The following is a 19,150-nucleotide window of genomic DNA, read 5'->3' as shown; positions in this document are numbered from 1 at the left end:
TCTGAAAATTTGCAGAAGAGAATAGGGAGAGAAATTAATGAATGACGTAATTAGAAGTCAGTGTAATACAGGCGTGCATGTAAGAAACTGAGAAGGAAAGCGTGTGATTTGGATATTGCATTATTTCCTTCTTCTTCCCTATTGAATGCTTGGCACACTGCAAAAGAAAATAAAACTTCACCTCTTAACTCTCCCTTTGGACTTTTTCTTCTCTTTTTTCCTCCTCGTTTGTCATATAATGGCGGCAGATTTTACCTAAACTTGACGTGAAATAAATAGATCTAGTGAGAGAGATTCCAATCCATTGAAATTTTAGTACACATTTTGCTTGCGTGTTTACCTAGGTGAAAATTATCAATGCATTAAATATGTACTAGCTGCTATCTTCGACTGCATTTCTTGAGATTTTTTTTTATTTCTTAAATATGTAGCGCGAATCCAAATTAATCGGGGCATTAATACAGATACCGAACATGGTATGGAAAACCAAATGGTCAGTGTATATGTGTAGCGAGAGGTATAGGTCATAGTACAATAGATAATGTCAGAGGCCCATCATTGTCTCAATAATATAATCAGCGTGCATATAGACTACTCTGCTATATATAAAGCTTTTAAACTGCAGAAACTTACAAAGAGAGAAGCCTGTAGCCTGTACTCACTCATGACGTTTTCCTTACCCCTAGCATTTTTAGACCCTTTTTTTTAAAATTCCTTCCAGCGGGACTCGAACCAGGACCTAACAATTGTGGACGGAGGTGCTTTACCAACTGAGCAAGCCTTATTTGTCGGCATTCTTTAGACTTGGGGTTGATTTTCTCGTATTACTCTTTCTTTTCCCTTTGTAGGAAGCTGACCTTGGGAGGTTTTTTGGGGGGGAGGTTTGGGTGTTTATACTAAGGTGGCAATTGCTCGAATCGGATCAGAACGAATCAATTAATATACGTATCATGATTTAATAATAAATATGAACTCATATTAGCAAAGCCAATGATAGTTTTAGCATTCAAAAGTGTACTTTTTCAAAGTACAATTCCATAGCATCAGCAAAGCATTGGTGTTTGAAACAAAGAAGTCGATCCTGAAGGAAGATTGATGATCTCAACAATTGAAAAAGCAAAAAGAAAATCTAACGGCTTTCTTGGTTTTCAGATTAAGCTGATCTCATCTTTGACTTTTTACGTTGAATATATGATGCCACATCAATTAAACTAGCATGTAATAGGTCAGCTTTTCTCAAAATAATATCTAGCACGTTACATATATAAAATTATTAGTTTTATAATTTTAAAATTGATTTGGTATGACGAAAAATATTTTACACTGAAAACAAAATTTTCATTAAAGGATAAAACTAATTTCTTGCTCATGTTTTTCTCCCATAATCCATTTGAAACACACATATAGCATTTTTTAGGTTTATTTTTTTACTTTTAACCCCCGCCAGAAACTATTTTATATTCGATACGAAAACGTATATAAAATTTGTATAGTTTTTTTATATAACAAACAGAATGCGTGTGTGTATATAGTATTTTTCCCTTTTTCAAAAATGAGAATATGACGTTGTTGGAACATTTCTTGAAAAATCTAATTAAATTTAATTTCAACATTAAATAAAATGCTAACTCAGAGAATTACAGCATAGAACACAGGAACCCTCCTTTGCAAAATTGATTAATTTACAAAATTGACAAGAGATAGAGGTGGAAGAAAACGACAGCATAGAAGAAGAAATTTCCTCTGGTTGAAATATTGAAGAAATAAAATTACAATTTTATGAACCCTAACTCTATTTTTCCAAAACTAATAGGACCCTTTGGAAAATTTTATATCCTAACGTAAACCTAAAAACATATACCCTGGCTATCTGATAGATTTCTTGAAGTACAAAAGTTTTTGCAGAAGCCCTTGTATTTCCTCCATTGATCACTAATGTCCCTGGCAATTTTTTTTGCATCATTTGCAGTCCCTAAAAGCCCTCTTCTTGTAAACCCCACTGTGTATAATCCATTTTCCCCTTTCCAACCATTTGGAAATGGTGTCTTTGGCATCCCTTGTTCTGTGAAGAAGTCAGTTCCCTACAAATTTAATTAAAGAAAAATCAGCATTTAAATTAAAAATAATTATATTTGCTAGCCAAATATATAAAAAATATATATTGATTATGTATAAGATACATATATTATACATTAATATACAAAAACATATTTTTTCCGGCTGTTTTTTTTTAAGTGACTATACAGCATAATTTTTCTTAAAAGATATCTACAGATTAAGCCCAAGAACTAGTTATAAATTTGAATTTTAACAATTTTGGTCAATGCATCATTACATAAATTTTGAAAAAAGAAAAAAAAATCTTGCATGTGAATCCTGAATTCCTAGTCTAATCCCATCTTCCCCTATATGACCTAAAAGTCTAAGCAAGTTGGTACTTTCACTATATCTAAAACACAGAACATATACCACTATGTTTGGTCTACTAAGTGCACTCTCCTATATATATATATATGTTGAAATATTAATTTCTTAGATCAATTTTGGACCACAAAAAAACAAGTCACTCTAATAAAAACATTTAAAATTTTAATAATAGTAGCTCTTAGTCTACATCTATTATTGTATTGTATAGGATATGAAAATAATAATTGAGACATGAGTTGTCATTCTAGTACTCCTAACCTCTGGGAAGTACATGCAATAGAGTTAATAAAATTAAAACTCCATGTAAGTTACTACTACTATTTTTTTTTTTTATCTGGGTCGGAAAAATGCAGGAAATAGATAAAATAGTTGGGGGGATGATAGGGAAAAGTCCAGACAAATGAGATCAGAAATTCTCTTTTTGATTTAAGAAACGTTTTGTAGCCTACTGCATGTGTAAGAATGAAAGTGATGTGAGATTGAGAGTAAAGATAAAACTAGAAACTTTATCATGTAACAACAAAATCCTCATTGGATTATTATCCATTTTGTCATTGCTCCATGCATTATATTTTTATTTATTTTTATTTTGAAACTACTATAGAGTTTATACTTAAAAAGATACTATTGAAATAGTATACCTTAAGCCAAGAAGGAACATTGCTTTTGTATCCAGTTGCTAAGATTATTGAATCAAATTCTCCTTCTTTTCCATCTATAAACTTTGCTCCTATTTTAGTTATCTCCTTCACACCGTGCATAATCTGCAAGAATATACAACAACAACAACAACAACAAAAAAAAAAAATATATTAAAATCACTATTACCAAAAATACGGCGAAAAAAAAAAACTAAAAATACCCAAGATTTAATTTGACAAAAGCAAGAATTTTTGTGAATTTACCTGAATTTTTCCATTTCTTATTTGTGACAATGCACCAACGTCGAGAACCGGAGTTTTTCCGGTGGCATTTTTCAGTTCAAGTGGACCGGTTTTTGGTCGCCGGAGACCTAACTTATCTGTGCTACCTAAGGTCAAATTGGCTACTAATAATAGGAATTTGTCAACTACTCTTATAGGCAACCATTTGAGAAGTGCCATAGCTATTGAAAATGTTGATATCCCTAACATTTCCCTTGGTAAAATATGCACCTGCATCCAAAAACATTAAATTAAATATTAGCAAAAAGAAATTAGCTTAAAAAATGCTTGACTCAATTCATACTTCTAATTTTTCCAATAATTTTATGAAAATGTACCTATAATAGATATAATGGTGTAACAAGAAGGAAAGCTAATTTTAGAACATGTTTGATTAATCATTTTCTTAAGAAGATGATACTACATATTTTCTTATTTTACATCTAGAGACGGAGCTAGGATTTTTAATCTTTTTATTGGTTCTGAACCATTATCCTTTTTGTTTACTCGGTTCTACATAGACTATCTATACATATTCAATGACTTTTTTAACACGGATAAAGAGTTTGAGCCAAAATTACTAGGTTCTGCCAAAACCTCGCTACGAGGTTGGCTTCGCCCTGTCTGCATCATCCAGTAATTTTAGAACATGTTTGATTAATCATTTTCTTAAGAAGATGATACTACATATTTTTTTATTTTCTGACGGAGCTAGAAATTTTAGTTTATGGGTTGTGAACCATAATACTTTTTGTTTACTCGGTTCTACATAGATTATCTATACATATTCAATGACTTTTTAACAATGATAAAGAGTTTGGGCTAAAATTACTGGGTTCGGCGGTTGGCTTCGCCCGTGTCTGCATCATCCAACTAATTCAAATTTGTGTCGGATAGTACCACTTTGGTGGTAAGAAGAGACTCTATTTACAAAATTTTGAAACCGGAGACCGTAGGTTAAGGATGAAGGGGTACTGTAACACCGCAATAATTCGAAAGAAAAAAACATAAAAATAAAATGGAGGAAAGGGAAATGTACTTACAGAATTTCTGACGACCATGTGAGGGATGGCATTATTTCTACAAAGGTCCAAGCTAACTTCCATACCAGAATTTCCACAACCAATTACTAAAACCCTTTGATTATTAAACTCAGTACCAGATTTATATAGACTAGTATGCAACACCGTTCCTTTAAACTTATCAATCCCTTGAATTTCTGGTATAACTGGCTCTGCATTTTCACCTGTAGCCACAATCAACCATTTTGAAAGATACAAAAAATCTTGAGTTTCTACCTTCCAAAATCCACTAACATGATCAAATTCTGCAACTATAACAGACTGTTTAAACTTAGGAATTATACCAAAGTGTTTAGCATAATCCTCTAAGTAAGAAATGAACTGTTTTTTTGAAGGGTATTTAGGGAAATTTTCAGGAAAACCAAATAATGGGAGTTGACAAAACTGTTTAGGGAGATGAAGTTTTAAACGATCATAAGTTTTTTGTTGCCATAAAGAAGCAATACAATCACTTCTCTCAAGAATAAGTGAAGGGACTCCATTTTCTTTAAGACAAGCTGAAACTGCTAAACCAGAAGGTCCAGCACCTACTATTATAGGTCCATTAACCCATAACCATTTTGGTTGTTGATCAGTTTTTTCTTCTTTTTCTTTATAAGAACCCATGTTGAGAAAAAAAAAGTATAAAGAGAAGGCACTTTTGAAAAAGAGTGTAATAACTGAGAGTTTCCTCTGTTTTTTGCACTCTGTAATAGTAGCTAGCTCTCTGTTTCTTTTTACTCTGAGAAAGTGTAGAATGAAATAAGTGGGAATTTAAAGAGGAGTGAAGGTGGGGTGGGTGGGTTAGGGGGTAGGGTGGTTTTGTTGGGGGGTGTAGAAAGAGTATTTGAGTTTCCTTTTTTAAGGGTTTTTCTGTTTTCTTTTTACTATTTCACTGCATAGAATGAAGAGAAAACAGGGGAAAGGAAAACAGAGGGTTTTTAATGAGGAGTGTGTGTGTTAATGGAGGCGTGAAGGTTAAGGAAGAGATTTGGTTCTCTTTCTCAAGGCTCTTTCTTCTCTCTGCTGCAGAGTTTTGGGGTTGCGCTAAAGAAAGATATTAAGGCCAATGAGCTTTGTAAATAACAAGAGTTAAATACTACATCTATTTAAAAGTTAATTAATGATTTATGGAATTTTATTTTAAATATTGACAACAAAGTTTTATTATATTATCATGTTATTTGAAAAGTAATTTAATAGAATATTTTGTGTGAATTGGTAAATCCATAAAAAAGGTACTCCTTTTGTCCCGATTTATGTGGCAAAGATCGGATTTCGAGAGTTCAACTTATTAATTTTAGTCGTGAGTTTGGCAATAGAAATTTTAAGTTTTTTTTTTAAAAATAAATAGATATATTTGAAAACTAAATAGAAAGTACTATAAGTCATAATAATTAACAATTTAAAATATCTAAAAGACATATGAATAAATTACTATCAAATAAAAACTCGTTTGACTCTCAAAATCCGAACTCCGCCACATAAATTAGGACGGAGGAAGTAAGTAATAACCATGAATTAGTAACTTAAAAATGATAAACAATTATAAAAATAGACATTAACTTTTTTTTCATTAACAATGCAGTTTAATCAATTGTAGCATGCTACTTAATCACTTATTAGTGTTATGAATTCACGCTCACTATTAATAATTACTTAGAATTGATTTTTAGTTAATCTAGTTAAAAGTAGTATATGGTGTTGAGGTTAATGGTTGGACCTATAAAAGAGTATAAAATAATCAATATAATCGCTACAATACTTATAGTAATGTAATATGATAACTTCAAAACAAATATGTGTGAAAATTATTCATAATATCAGTATAAATAACTAAATCCAAAATCTTCCTTTGTCTGCAGAAACCGAGCTAGCCTATTAGATATGAGTCAAACTCAATTATTTTTTCTTAAATATTATATTTGTATTAGAAATAAAGATATATAAAAATTTATTCGTAAATCCACTAACTAAAAGCTATGGATTCTGAATTTTATGGAAAATTCAGAACCCATGAACTTTAAATTTTGACTTCGTTTCCATTTCTGTTTTTTCGCAACTTAGATCTTAAATACATTGAGCTCTATCACACACACACAAATATTTCTAAGGATTCTCGACTATTGACTAGCTTATTATGCCGGACTAAAATGCCCTTCACAATATTATACCTACGGTTGTGCAATGTTCTATTATAGTAATAAAGACTACTCTCTTTTTTTTATAAACTGGAAATTCATTTATTAGAAATTATACACTACAACAGTTCTAATCCTGTGGATCATTACATAGAGAGGATAACCCATGCATAGCATGCTCGTTATCAAGTTTTGCTAGGTACCTACAACCATTAATGATAGCATCCTAGGAAGCTCAACTCTATTCAAGGACGTGGATGAAGCTTTGAAATCTCAATGAGAGCCTTTAACAAGATGTCAAGCTAAAGTGTTGCAAAACAAGGTCATTAGACTTCAAGTGCAAATAAAGAAGTTGTTAATTGGGAGAAAAAAGAGCTCAAGGATAAAGGTTGTGAATTAGCTAGGTGTTACAATTGTTTTATGGCTCAAACTTATGTCCAAGAAGAGGAGTATTGGATCCCAAGAGACATCCTTTGAAGAAGGTCCTAATCAGTCCACTTTTGGACCAATTTGGCACCTAAAATGTGTCCAAACTTGCAGCCCATGAAGTCCTACATAAAGCTACGTTTTTATAACATAAAAGGGACTTACTTGATGTCCAATAAAGGTACAATAGTCGTGCTAGATGTTGAGTGCAAGTTGGTTCCAAGTTGCTTGCAAATTTCCTTCAAGATTTTCAAGATTCTATCCAAGATTGGATTGAGACTTATTTCCATATATTTTGGTACTATATTTATTGCATTCCTAGTTAGTTAAGGTTATGTGTTCCTTTTACTATGATTTTTGGAATTACTTTTCAAGAATGACTTGATTTTTGCTTCCTAGTAATTTCCTTTTCCTAAGGTAGTTGGACTTGTTGTCCAAAGTAGTTTAGGACATTGTTTACCTTGAAAATGGTAATAACAATTATATTTAATTTTGTGGTTCTAAAAATACGTGATTTATTCTAACACTAGTTGTTAGGCAGAAGATGCTAAGTGTAAATAAAGAGAATAAGGAAAGCAAACCAAAGTTGTCACAAAACCTAGCCTCGAGCTGGCCGGAGCAAGGGCTTTGAGGCTCGCTTAAGGCAGTTGGTAGTGAGCTTATTGATGAAGAAACAATGACAATGAGGCCTCAAAGATGGCCTTTTGCGGTTAATGATGAACAATAAATGAAGAAAAATGAATGAACAATAAATGAACAATGAAAGAATAAGCAATAAATGTGTAGAATAATTGTTTAAGCAAAGAACAGATAATGTCGTATTGTATTCAATATGTTGTGTAATAATCCGATCCGTCCTTACAAAATGACAAGGGTCCCCTTTATATAAGGGGGGTGAATCACAACACAGTACATGTCTGATAAATGACGAAGAAACGCTACTAGTACAGCTATACAACGGCTCAGTACGAGTTTGTACTATTCTTGTAGACTCTGTCAGTCCTCATCGCGTGCCTCGGGGCTTTCCTGCCTTTCCATGATGATCAACGACTTGTTTTGCTTGGAGATTGACCTTCGATATGCCCCCTCGAGGGAAGTACCTCAGAGTCCGCCTTCGAATTCCACTTCGAGCTCCTCGAGGTCGGGCGTGGAGTGCCACAGTATTCCCAAAGTTGAACTCTCCGATTTTGGCCGTGTACAGATAGTCCCCGCGTTTCTTAGAATGAAAAGATAAGAAACGATCTTGACTTCGATTTTCTCGAACCTCTCGTGATGACGTCTGCTTGCGGCGTACGCGTTCGAAACGTCTTATTGGTTCATTCCCCCAGAAGCATTGATGCACCGTTGGTTCGTTTCCCAAAAAATATTGAGTGCACTGCCGGTCCGTCAAAAACATTGAATGCGCCGTCAGTTTCGTCGCCATTTCTCTATAAATAAGGGATTTCTGAAACCAAAGCTTCATTTATTCTTTCTTCAACAATCTTTAGTCCTTCCCTTTCTCTGTATCCCCTTCTGATATCTTATTCTTATGGTTCAAACCTGTGACCATAAGGTCATAAGGCAGCAACCTTATCAGTCATGCCATGACTCTTTTTTGAAACCCTTCCCCTCTAAAAGGAATTATGTTGAGTTGTTGTTGTTGTTGTTGGCCCGAATCGATAATAGGAGGGCATCAGATTCTTCCCGTATCAGAAGATATATGGACTGTAAACCGCTGCTCATCTCTCTTAACTTCAACCTAGTGTGGCGCTTCACTCTTTTTGCTTTTCATGGAGTGAGGTGGAACTATCTACTAACCTTTGCATCCCACACCGGTGCAACGTCTCAAGAAGTGGCTTCACAATAGTAGTGCTGACGAGACCCGTACTCGCCAAGCTTTCATCAGGCCACAATTTTCTTTGCTTGTCAAAAGCTTTTGCTCTTTGATAGGCTATATCCTTTTCTTAATTTATTGCTGCTTCGGAGGAGGTTCTCGAAGAGAAAGTTCTAAAGATCGAAATGAAGTCCCTAGGAGAAAGGTTCTCGGGGATGTTGCCCTTGAGGACGATCCCTCGAAAGTAGATTAGGCCTTTGGCTGTTGTTTTTTGCTTCTTTATTTCTGTGTAAGGGCCCCTCGTGGGCTTTGTAAAGCATATTTTATTAATATATGAATTTCTTCGTTTTGCCTTCGATTTATGTTGAACTCCATTCTGCTTTCGTTTGTGAAAAATCCAAGTGTACCACTCTAACGATTGGTCTGAGCACCGGTTTCGGAATATAATAATAATAAACCCTTAGGTTTTTATTTGATCAATATGACGCTTTTTAAAGTCCTTTGCTATCCCTCGAACTAAGCTCGGATTGATTTGATACGAACTTAGGTCACCGAGATTTCCGAGTCCGAGTTGAGTGAGAGTTGTGTCTCGATTTTCGAAATACAGCTAGCCCTTTTTTGGCTTTGTTGGTAGCCCTCGAGTGAGAATTCTCTTGAACTCAAGTAAACTTTGGATTCAGCAGTTGGGTGAACGTTTGCTTGGTCTTGAAATAAATATAGCCCTAAGGCCTTTGCAAAATAGTCCTCGAGTGAGAGCCTGCTCGAACTGGGGTAGCCCAGAATTGAGTGAAAACTTCAAGAAGATGGAAAAGATTGTTAGCCATCTTCTTGGATTTTCCTTTTTAGAGATAGCTAAAACTTTTAAAACTGTTTCTCAAAAGGAAAAAGTCTCATCATCTTCTCGAACGACCAAAGGTAAACCGGTAGTTCCTCCTAGTATCGAGGAGTGTACTCCTGGGCTTTGCGATACATCTTCTGAAACCGATACGAACCCATGTCTCAATATATCAGTTTAATAACTGAAACCGAGAAGGTGAAGGCCGACTGCCGTTGAGGGGAGGCGGTGCAAGTAGAGATTCCTTCACAAGAAGAAGACACAACCAAGCACAAGGTCGGTTTCCTCAGTGTATACACATATCCTTTCACCTTAGGCCTGGTAGAAGCCTCTTTACCATCGATATATCCAGTGATCCTCGATTTCTACAGCCAATATCAAGTGACACTTGGACAAATCTATCCATCATTCTGGCGCATCATTTATATGATTAGGTATTTCTCAAGCATGGTCGAGGGGATGCCTTTTACCCTCGACCATCTAATCAGACTATATAGCCCCCGACTTTATCGAGGTGGCCTGATTAAGTTGAAACGTCGATCCCCGAAGGCCTTTTTTGCTATCATTGATGAAGACAAGGACCTAGGGTGGATGAGCCGCTTCGTCCGAGTCAGGACCTCGGACCTGATCCCCGCCGAGAGAATGCCATTCCCCGAGAAATGGAATATGAATCGTAAGTGAACATGTTTTGCTAATCGGACATCTTTTCTAGCCTTTGAATTAAATCCTTTCGATAAATTAACTCCTTTCGATAATACAGCCGTCGATGGTACCCCGGTGCCATCAAGGATCTCCCAGGTTGGGTTCGACAACTCGATTTTTGATTGCCCATATGCTAAACGCGTGTGGCATGATCTGGCTAAGACCCGTTGGGATGCCAAAAACCACGGTGAGTTTTTATTTTTGTCATACTTAAGCCTCCTTAGAGAAGATATCTCTTGATAGTACTCTCATCCACTATGACTATGTAGGCCTTGGAGAGGCCGTTTCGATGAGGGAATCCCCGCCTGGGGAAGCAGATACCCCGAAGCCTATTAAGGTGAAAAAGAGAAAGAAGAAATCACTAGATGAGTCCCCAAAGCCGAAAAAGGCTAAAGTTCAAAAGCCCGAGGCCGATTCAGTGGCCTCAACTCGGGAGGCGGCCGAAAATGAGTGATGATTGCCCGCTGGCACTTAGGGGGAGAAGAAGTGTTGTTGCCTCGAAGTCTACTGAGCTGAAGGCGACTGAGCTGGAGGCTGCTGGAACGGAGGCCGCCAAGGTGGTCCTGACCCGAACTGAGGGAATTGTTAAAGGGAGCTTAGACGAAGTTCCCGGGCCGACCAACGACCAAAACAAATCAGGTGTTGAGGGGCACCTGGTTGATGAACCCGAAGAAACCAATGATGAAGCCCCTCGAAGGAGGGAGAGGGCCCCCGTCGAACCAGTCCAGGTGATCAACATAGATGAGCCTCTGTCGGGCCCATCATTCTCTCTTGGGCAAATACGGGATGCCCAAGATATGAAAACTCCCTCCGTGGGGGCATCCCCCGGAGAGAATAGTATGTTTGAAGGATATTTTTCCGGGGTTGAGGAATACCCCGATATCGACGCCTCATTGATCTTTGAAGAAGCCGAGAATCTTCGACAATAGGTAACCTTGACTTGACCGTTGTATTTTGAGTTTCGATTCTTGCTTTTCCCACTCCCTACTTCTGTGTTTTCAGGCCTTGAAGCTCTCCAACCAAGCATTTTCCAAGTCACAAGCTGAGTTGGCTCGTTGTGAGGATGAATTTAGGAAGCTCGTTTCTGAACTGGACGAACTTAAGGCCCTTCATGCCCAAAAAGAGGGGGAGCTAGGTGACCTTCGAGCTCATTTGGAGAGGATATCTCGAGAGCGAGCCGATCTCGATGAACAGGTAATACGACCTTTGTGGGCTTATTTTTGTGCTTCAGTCAATTGAGCGTTTGGCACCTTAATTTGACTTTTTCAGCTCAAGCAAAAAGATGATCTAATGCGAGAGGAGCTCAAAGTCAGATATACCGAAATCCTTGGGCTGAAGCAGCGCGTGGATGAGGTGTCCTCCGATAAAGAAACTCTTCGAGAGAAGCTGACCTCGGTTGAGTGCCAACTTCAAGGGGCGAGGGGAGAAAGTCGTGAGTACAAAGATATCCATGCTGAATTAGTTGCTGAGCTATCTTCAGCTAAGTCCGAAGCTGCTGCGCTCATATCCTCATACCGAAAAGTTGTTGGTGCTGCAAATGCTCGAGCCAGGAAGGTATCCGAAAAGGCCGATCTTAAATTGTCCCGAGCCTTGGAACGTGCCCGATTAAGATCTCGGAAATAGGCTCTCGAGGATGCATATGCAGGGGGCATCAATTTGTCTACCGAGATCGAGAGGGTGAAGGCCCTAGAGGAAGGATCGACAACTCTGATTTCTTCCAATGATGGTTCAACCAGTGATTTGACCAGCGGCTCGGAGGATGATGAAGACGAAGGTGAAGTCCCCGAGGGGGAGGAGGCCGTCGATGTTCCGGGGGTCGAGGGCTAGGCCGTTGAAGGCACAACTTCCGAGGGAGCTCCATCTGGTCAAGTAACCCTGGCGGTCGATTAGGTTTTCATTTGTTCCTTTTTTGTGTAAGAGCTCTAGGCGTGAGCCTTATAATACGTCTTCGTGAAACTTTATCATATATATATATGGATTTTTGCTTTTCGTCATTTTTTGTTTTCCCTTTGCCTTTTTGGAATAAATTTCGATGCTTGTCGATAACCAGTTCGGTGTGTCGGACTTATGATATAAACCCTCAGGTTTTCATGCTCGAAGAGTGGTTGATAATAGTTGATCGTTCGGTGTTCGATCCTCGAGTCAAGTTTTGACTCGGGCTTATTGACCATTAGGTTTTCAACATATTGGCCCTTAGGCTCTTCAGGCTGGCCCTTAGGCTCTTACTCAATTGCCCTTAGGCTCTTTAGGCTGGCCCTTTGGCTTATACGCATTGGCCTTTAGGCTCTTTAGGCTGGCCCTCAGGCTCTTACGCGTTGGCCCTTAGGCTCTTTTTTGATTGGGTCGATGCAACCTCTAATATGGCTATAGTTTTCTCTCATTTTGGCTAAAGACTTTTGAAGTTTTGATTATGCCTTGGCATGTTTTACGTTCGTCCGACTCTTCGACGGCTCAAACGAGAACCTCGATTATGAGTCGGTATGTGATGGTAGATGAGTACCTTGGGAGGCTTGCTCGAAGGTTGAGTTTTCGAAACCTTTTCATCGAAGGTTGATTGTTTTCGAAGCCTTTTCATCGAAGGTTGATTGTTTCGAAGCCTTTTTATTGTTCAGAGCTGATATTATCGAAGCTCCTTTGCTTATGCCGAGGGTAGCCTGATTAACCGGTTCTTTTCGAAGCAATTTTGAAGTATTTGGAGGCCTTTAGTTTTATGGAGGCAGTTGGACGTCTCCGAGCCGCATTAATTGGGCTGTAGTCTTTAAGTTCGACCATAGTCTTTATGTTTGGTCGTAGCCTTTAGTCCCCGTGTGCAGTGACCTTGGCGTCTATATTGAGGGTACGCCTTTTTAGGGGTCTTACAAGTTCAAATATATAGCCTTGGCCTTGATATCGGGTTTATGCCTTTTTGAGGTCTTATAAATTTGAGCATGCCTTGTTTAGGTCTTACAGATTTGATGTTGCCTCACTGCGGGCTTACAAGCTCGAAGTTGCCTGATCGAGGTTTTATGAATTCGAGTCTTTGATGGCTCGATGAGCTGACTGTTGATGACAGTCCCCGGGTGTTCAAGAGTTTTTGGCTCTTGGACCATTTTTCGTGACAGTAGAGAATTTCTTCGAGGCACAAATTGTTGATAAGTAAAGAGGCTTCCTCAATTACTTGATATATGCGTACATGTTTTTTGCTTTTAGAGGCTCGATTATTATACATGAACACGGTTCGTTTGACCGTTTGGCCCAATACAACGTTTTCCTATCGAGGTCCTCCTAGGCATAGTTTGATTTCTTCCGAGAGGTGATGGTGATGCCCCCAGTATTTGAGATTGATCGAAGAGAAGCCTTGAATGCTTGATGAGTTCTCCTTAGGTAGCAGATGGATGTTGCCTCGTTAAAAACCTTACCGGTAAAACCCAATCTAAGGGAAAAAGAGCGCAACGCATGCTTTAAAACCCAAGGTCTTCGAGCTGGAGAGTGCTTTGATTCCTTTCAATTGAATACCTGCAATAGGTTAGTATAGAACGTAAATGAAAAGGGGAAAGGGTTGTACCTCAGCAATGATAGCGTTTGAGCCTCGATGTGTTTCAATTGCTTCGATGCGTTTCAATTGCTTGCTACGAGGGCGCGGCACGGTCCTTTATTCACTCATTGGGGTGCAGCCGAGAATGTCGGTTGTGGTTGTGGCTGTTTGTTTGTCTAAATGCTCTTTCGAGGTGGAGGGTGTTGATGCTTGTGCCATGTCGTGCACCGCAAACATCTCCCTCGCTGCATGCTGCTCCCCGTACACTACTTTTACTCCATCCTAGGTTGGAAATTTCATCATTCGATGAAGGGTTGATGGCACTGCCCTCATACTATGTATCCATGGCCTTCCAAGTAAGGCATTGTATCTTGGATTGTACCGGCCACATTGACCGGGAGGATGATCTCCCCTTTCGTCGTCTCGCTCGCCATGTTGAATCCATTGAGGACTTGAGAGGCGGGTACGACGTCAAGCAGTCCTAGTTGCTCGACCACCCTCGACCTGATTTTGTTGGCCGAGCTACCTAGATCCACGAGCACACGTTTAATTTGAAATTTATTCAAAAGAAAAGAAATTACCAGTGCGTCATTATGAGGCTGAGACAAGGTCTCGATGTCCTCTTCGCTGAATGTGAGAGCATCCTCTGGTATGTAACTCCGAGTTTGCTTTTCCCTGGTGATGGATATTTCCGTTCGTCTGACAACGGGTCCATGTGGGGCATCAGCCCCTCCAATGATCATGTGGATGATGTGACGTGGTTCTTTTGGTTCGTTCTTCCTCTTTGCCTCTCTTTCCCGAAAATGGTTTTTAGCTTGGTCGTTGAGGAACTCTCGAAGATGCCCTTCGCTGATCAGACGGGCTACCTCTTCTCGAAGCTGTATGCAGTCCTCGGTCCTATGACCGTGAGTGCCGTGATATTTCCATATCAAGTTAGGGTTCCTTTGTGAAGGGTCTGATAGTATGGGTTTTGGCCACCTAGTATCTTTGATTTTTCCTATGGCTGATACGATGCCCGAGACATCAATATTAAAATTATATTCGGATAGTCGGGGTGCCTCTACTGGCCTAGTGTGCCTATCAAACCCGGCTTTACTCAGGAGTCCCCGGGAATTTTGACCCCGATCTGTCCTTTGATCGCCTCGAGGCACATTACGCTTCGGGGCGTTCCTTCGATCTTCTACGTAAGGCCGGTATCTTTCCTTGTTTGGTCTCGACTCCGTTTTAGTAAACCTTTGTTCCTTTATTAAGAGCCTGCTAGGATATACTGAGCCCGAAGGGGCTCCTAATTGGTCGTCTTCGACCCTGATCTTTGATTGATACCTGTTGTGCACATCCGCCCAGGTCACGGCGGGATACTCGATCAAATTTTGTTTTAGTTGCTTCGAAGTTACCGAGTTTTGTTCGTTCAAGCCCTGAGTGAAGGCTTGCACTGCCCAGTCATCGGAGACCGGTGGTAATTCCATTCGCTCCATCTGAAATCGAGATACAAATTCCCTTAGCAACTCATTTTTTCTCTTCTTGATTTTGAAGACATCGGACTTCCTAGTGGTGACCTTGATGGCACCGGCGTGTGCCCTCACAAAAGAGTCTGCGAACATGGCAAATGAATCTATCGAGTTCGGGGGTAGGTTGTAATACCACATCATGGCCCCCTTCGACAGTGTCTCTCCAAATTTCTGCAGCAAGACAGATTCAATCTCGTCATCCTTTAAGTCATTCCCTTTTACAGCACAAGTATAAGCGGTGACGTGCTCATTGGGGTCCGTGGTCCCGTTATACTTCGGGACATTGGGCATTCTGAATTTCTTCGGGATGGGCTTTGGAGCCGCGCTTGGTGGGAATGGTTTCTGTACGAACTTCTTTGAGTCTACGCCCATCAGGATCGGAGGTGCGCCCGGGATCTGATCGACCCTCGAGCTATAAGTCTCCATCTTTTTATCGTTATCCTCTATCTTCTTTTATCCTAATTCGATCCTTTTAGTGAGGTCCTCGAGCATCTTCATAATAGCGGGGTCTGCTGCTAACCCGTTGTTACTCGATCTTTATGGTGCCTGCTCGACTCGAGGAGCCGTTTCCGATGCTGCTGTGCTCGGAGTTTTTTGTTGACTTTGTAGCTGAGCAATAGCCACTTGTTGCGCTTGCAACATCTCAAAAATGACTTGAAGACTAACGTCTCTTTCTTCCCCGCGCACACTTCCATCGGTATGAGAGCTTACGTCGACATGCACAGCGTTGCTTGAGCTCACGTCGATGGGGATTTGTGTTGGTGCCGCCCCTGGGTTTTGCGGTGGTACACCGGCAGCTGCTGGTGCTACCCCTGGGTTTTGCGGTGGTATACCAGCATCTACACTGTTCTCTCCATGAATCCCAATACCATCATTTCTGCGTGCATTTGTTGAGTTTGACATTTTGACCTGAAAACAGAAATTCTTGGACAAGAAAAAGTGTGAAGAATAACTTGTGTTTTCAGAAAACTAGCACCAAAACAATCACTACTATTTTTAGCCCCACGGTGGGCGCCAAACTGTTTACCTTGAAAATGGTAATAACAATTATATTTGATTTTGTGGTTCTAAAAATATGTGATTTATTCTAACACTAGTTGTTAGGCAGAAGATGCTAAGTGTAAATAAAGAGAATAAGGAAAGCAAACCAAAGTTGTCACAAAACCTAGCCTCGAGTTGGCCGAAGCACGGGCTTCGAGGCTCGCTTAGGGCAGTTGGTAGTGAGCTTATTAATGAAGAAACAATGATAATGAGGCCTCAAAGATGGCCTTTTGCGGTTAATGATGAACAATAAATGAAGAACAATGAATGAACAATAAATGAACAATGAAAGAATAAGTAATAAATGTGTAGAACAATTGTTTAAGCAAAGAACATATAATGTCATATTGTATTCAATATGTTGTGTAATAATCCGTATCCGCCCTTACAAAATGACAAGGGTCCCCTTTATATAGGGGGTGAATCCCAACACAGTACATGTATGATAAATGATGAAGAAATGCTACTGGTACAGAATACAACGGCTCAGTAGGGGTTTGTACTATTCTTGTAGACTCTGCGAGTCCTCATCGCGTGCCCCCGGGGGTTTCCCGCCTTTCCATGACGATCACCGACTTGTATTGATCCAAGATTGACCTTCGATATGCCCCCTCGAGGGAAGTACCTCGGGGTCCGCCTTCGAATTCCACTTCGAGCTCCTCGAGGTCGGGCGTAGAGTGCCATAGTAGTCCCAAAGTCGAACTCTCTGATTTTGACCGTGTACAGACATTATTTTCTTATTTTTTAGGCTTAATTTTGTGACCCTTGCTACCTAAATAAGGGGGTGTCTTCTTTGTTTTTAGACTTAGATTATTCAGATTATTATCAATAAAAATTGTGAGATTTTTCTTGCACTCTTGTGTGTGGTGTCTTGGATTTATTCTTCAACCTTCAAGATTCAACTTAAGGTGTTAAGATTAAACCATTTTCATAATATTAGATCACTTCTAGGTATTCAAGAAAGGTGATAAGTTTAGGCTTATTGTTGTTCTTGTTATTCTAAAGGGTCGGGTTTCACAATCTATATCTTGTTTTTAAGTCTCTACCAAAGGCGATTAGTTCTTCGTTAGCTAATTGTTGTTGTTAGGATTCAACTTCAAGAATAGACTTCTTGAATTCAAGAAACTCTTTCTTGAATTCAATCTATCTTTAATTTTCCGTCCTTTTTTGTTTCTCTATTTTCGTTTAGCTTCCGCACGTTTCTTGATTTTCTTTAGTAATTCTTGAATCCCCTATCGTGTTGTTATCAATTAATAGAAGCATATTTAACATGAACATCTTCCACTTGTTCTGTCATCATCCTGGTCGTGACATAGGTTGGAGGATTAACTAGACGACACAGTTTATTGACACTTGAATGCGTAGATGCATGCTTTGCCAAAAGGTGAGCCACTTCATTGCCTTAACGGAAGTTATGCTGGATCACTACCATGCCCATTCTGGAGATTAACCACCTACATGTATTAATGATGGAGTCATAAGTTATACAGCCTTTGTTAATATAGATAATTACCTGTGTGGCACCCGTTTCCACCTCTAAAGAATGTAGCTTCATTACATGAGCAAGATGTAGTCCTTGGTAGAGGTCTTGCAATTCAGTTTCAATGGGTGCTTTTGAGTAAGATCTCATTTGGAATCCTAGAACCCAATCCCCACTAGAGTTCCTAAATACTCCCCCTACTCCTCCGTGCGTATCTCCCTCTTGAAGGCCCGTCTATATTTAGTTTGTACCAACCTCTACGTGGTGGTGACCAACTAAATTTAACGGGGACCTGCCTATCTAGATTTATCTCACGGCCAGTTAATAGTTTGTACTAAGTGGCTTGGTTTATTATAAAAGTTAAGGAGATTTATTTCGATGTGCTGTTTATGTTATTGTTGTTTCTATTTTTCCTGATATTCCATATGATGAATGAAAATATATTACTCCATGAGATATGGTTACTGGTTATGTTTGGAGCTAGTTTCCTAAGGAAGTTTAGCCAGTTGTCCTTATTTGGGTAGTGACACTTAATATCTATGCCTAATTGTTGCCAACAAATTTATAGCCACCGAGCATCCCAAAAATATATGGCTAATATCCTCAGTCTCTTTACGACAAAATATGCACAAATCATTAATGTTCATTCCTATACGTGCTAGATGGTATTTACATGGTAATCTATTATGGTAACAAAGCCAAAGGAAGTATTTAATTTTGTTAGGACATAGGAGTTTCCAGATCAATTTTAATTTTTTTTTTTTATAGGAGGGTTCTTGTCAATGAGGTCATCGCAAGAATTTATTGTGAATGTACCCTTATTGCTAATATCCCATATTGGGGTATCCTTCTTAGCTCCTAGATATAATGGATGTGATCTTTTCTTGTATTTCAATAGGAATGTTTAAGGATATTTTTCCCAGATTCCACATGTTGTTAGATCGAATATTTCTAACCGTGATAGTTGTCTCATGTTTGTTGAGAAGTCCCGTGACATAACTCCTAAGACTTATACAGTTGGGGATCCACTTTGTTTTCCAAATACTTAGGGGCGATTTTTGATGGATAGACCATGCTACTCCTTGGCAGATTGACCATCCTGTGATAATGCTTTTCTAAATAAAGGAAGTGTTGTATTTGGAATGATTACTGTATTTGTTGGTGATAATATTTGCCCAAAGGTTCAGTGGATTATTAGTTAATCTCCATGCCAGGCCAGCCAGTAGGGCTAAGTTTTTTTATCTAGCTTTCTTTATGCCCAATCCACCATTCTCCTTTT

General features: G+C 39.0%; 1 protein-coding gene across 1 annotated transcript; it reads right to left on the bottom strand.

The window, feature by feature from the left end:
- Positions 1 to 1,664: 1,664 nt before the first annotated feature.
- LOC109243079 (probable indole-3-pyruvate monooxygenase YUCCA4) lies at positions 1,665 to 5,129 on the bottom strand. The gene is made up of 4 exons (XM_019409972.1): positions 4,394 to 5,129; positions 3,333 to 3,581; positions 3,069 to 3,191; positions 1,665 to 2,081 (listed from the first exon to the last, which is right to left on the bottom strand). The coding sequence occupies exons 1-4, from the start codon at positions 5,036 to 5,038 to the stop codon at positions 1,848 to 1,850; spliced, it is 1,251 nt and encodes a 416-aa protein (XP_019265517.1). The 5' UTR covers positions 5,039 to 5,129; the 3' UTR covers positions 1,665 to 1,847.
- Positions 5,130 to 19,150: the final 14,021 nt, after the last annotated feature.

Source organism: Nicotiana attenuata, unplaced genomic scaffold (genome assembly GCF_001879085.1).
Source record: "Nicotiana attenuata strain UT unplaced genomic scaffold, NIATTr2, whole genome shotgun sequence".
Classification (NCBI taxonomy): domain Eukaryota; kingdom Viridiplantae; phylum Streptophyta; class Magnoliopsida; order Solanales; family Solanaceae; genus Nicotiana; species Nicotiana attenuata.
The sequence above is the reverse complement of the archived record's forward strand: the minus strand, read 5'-3'. Positions and strand labels throughout refer to the sequence as shown.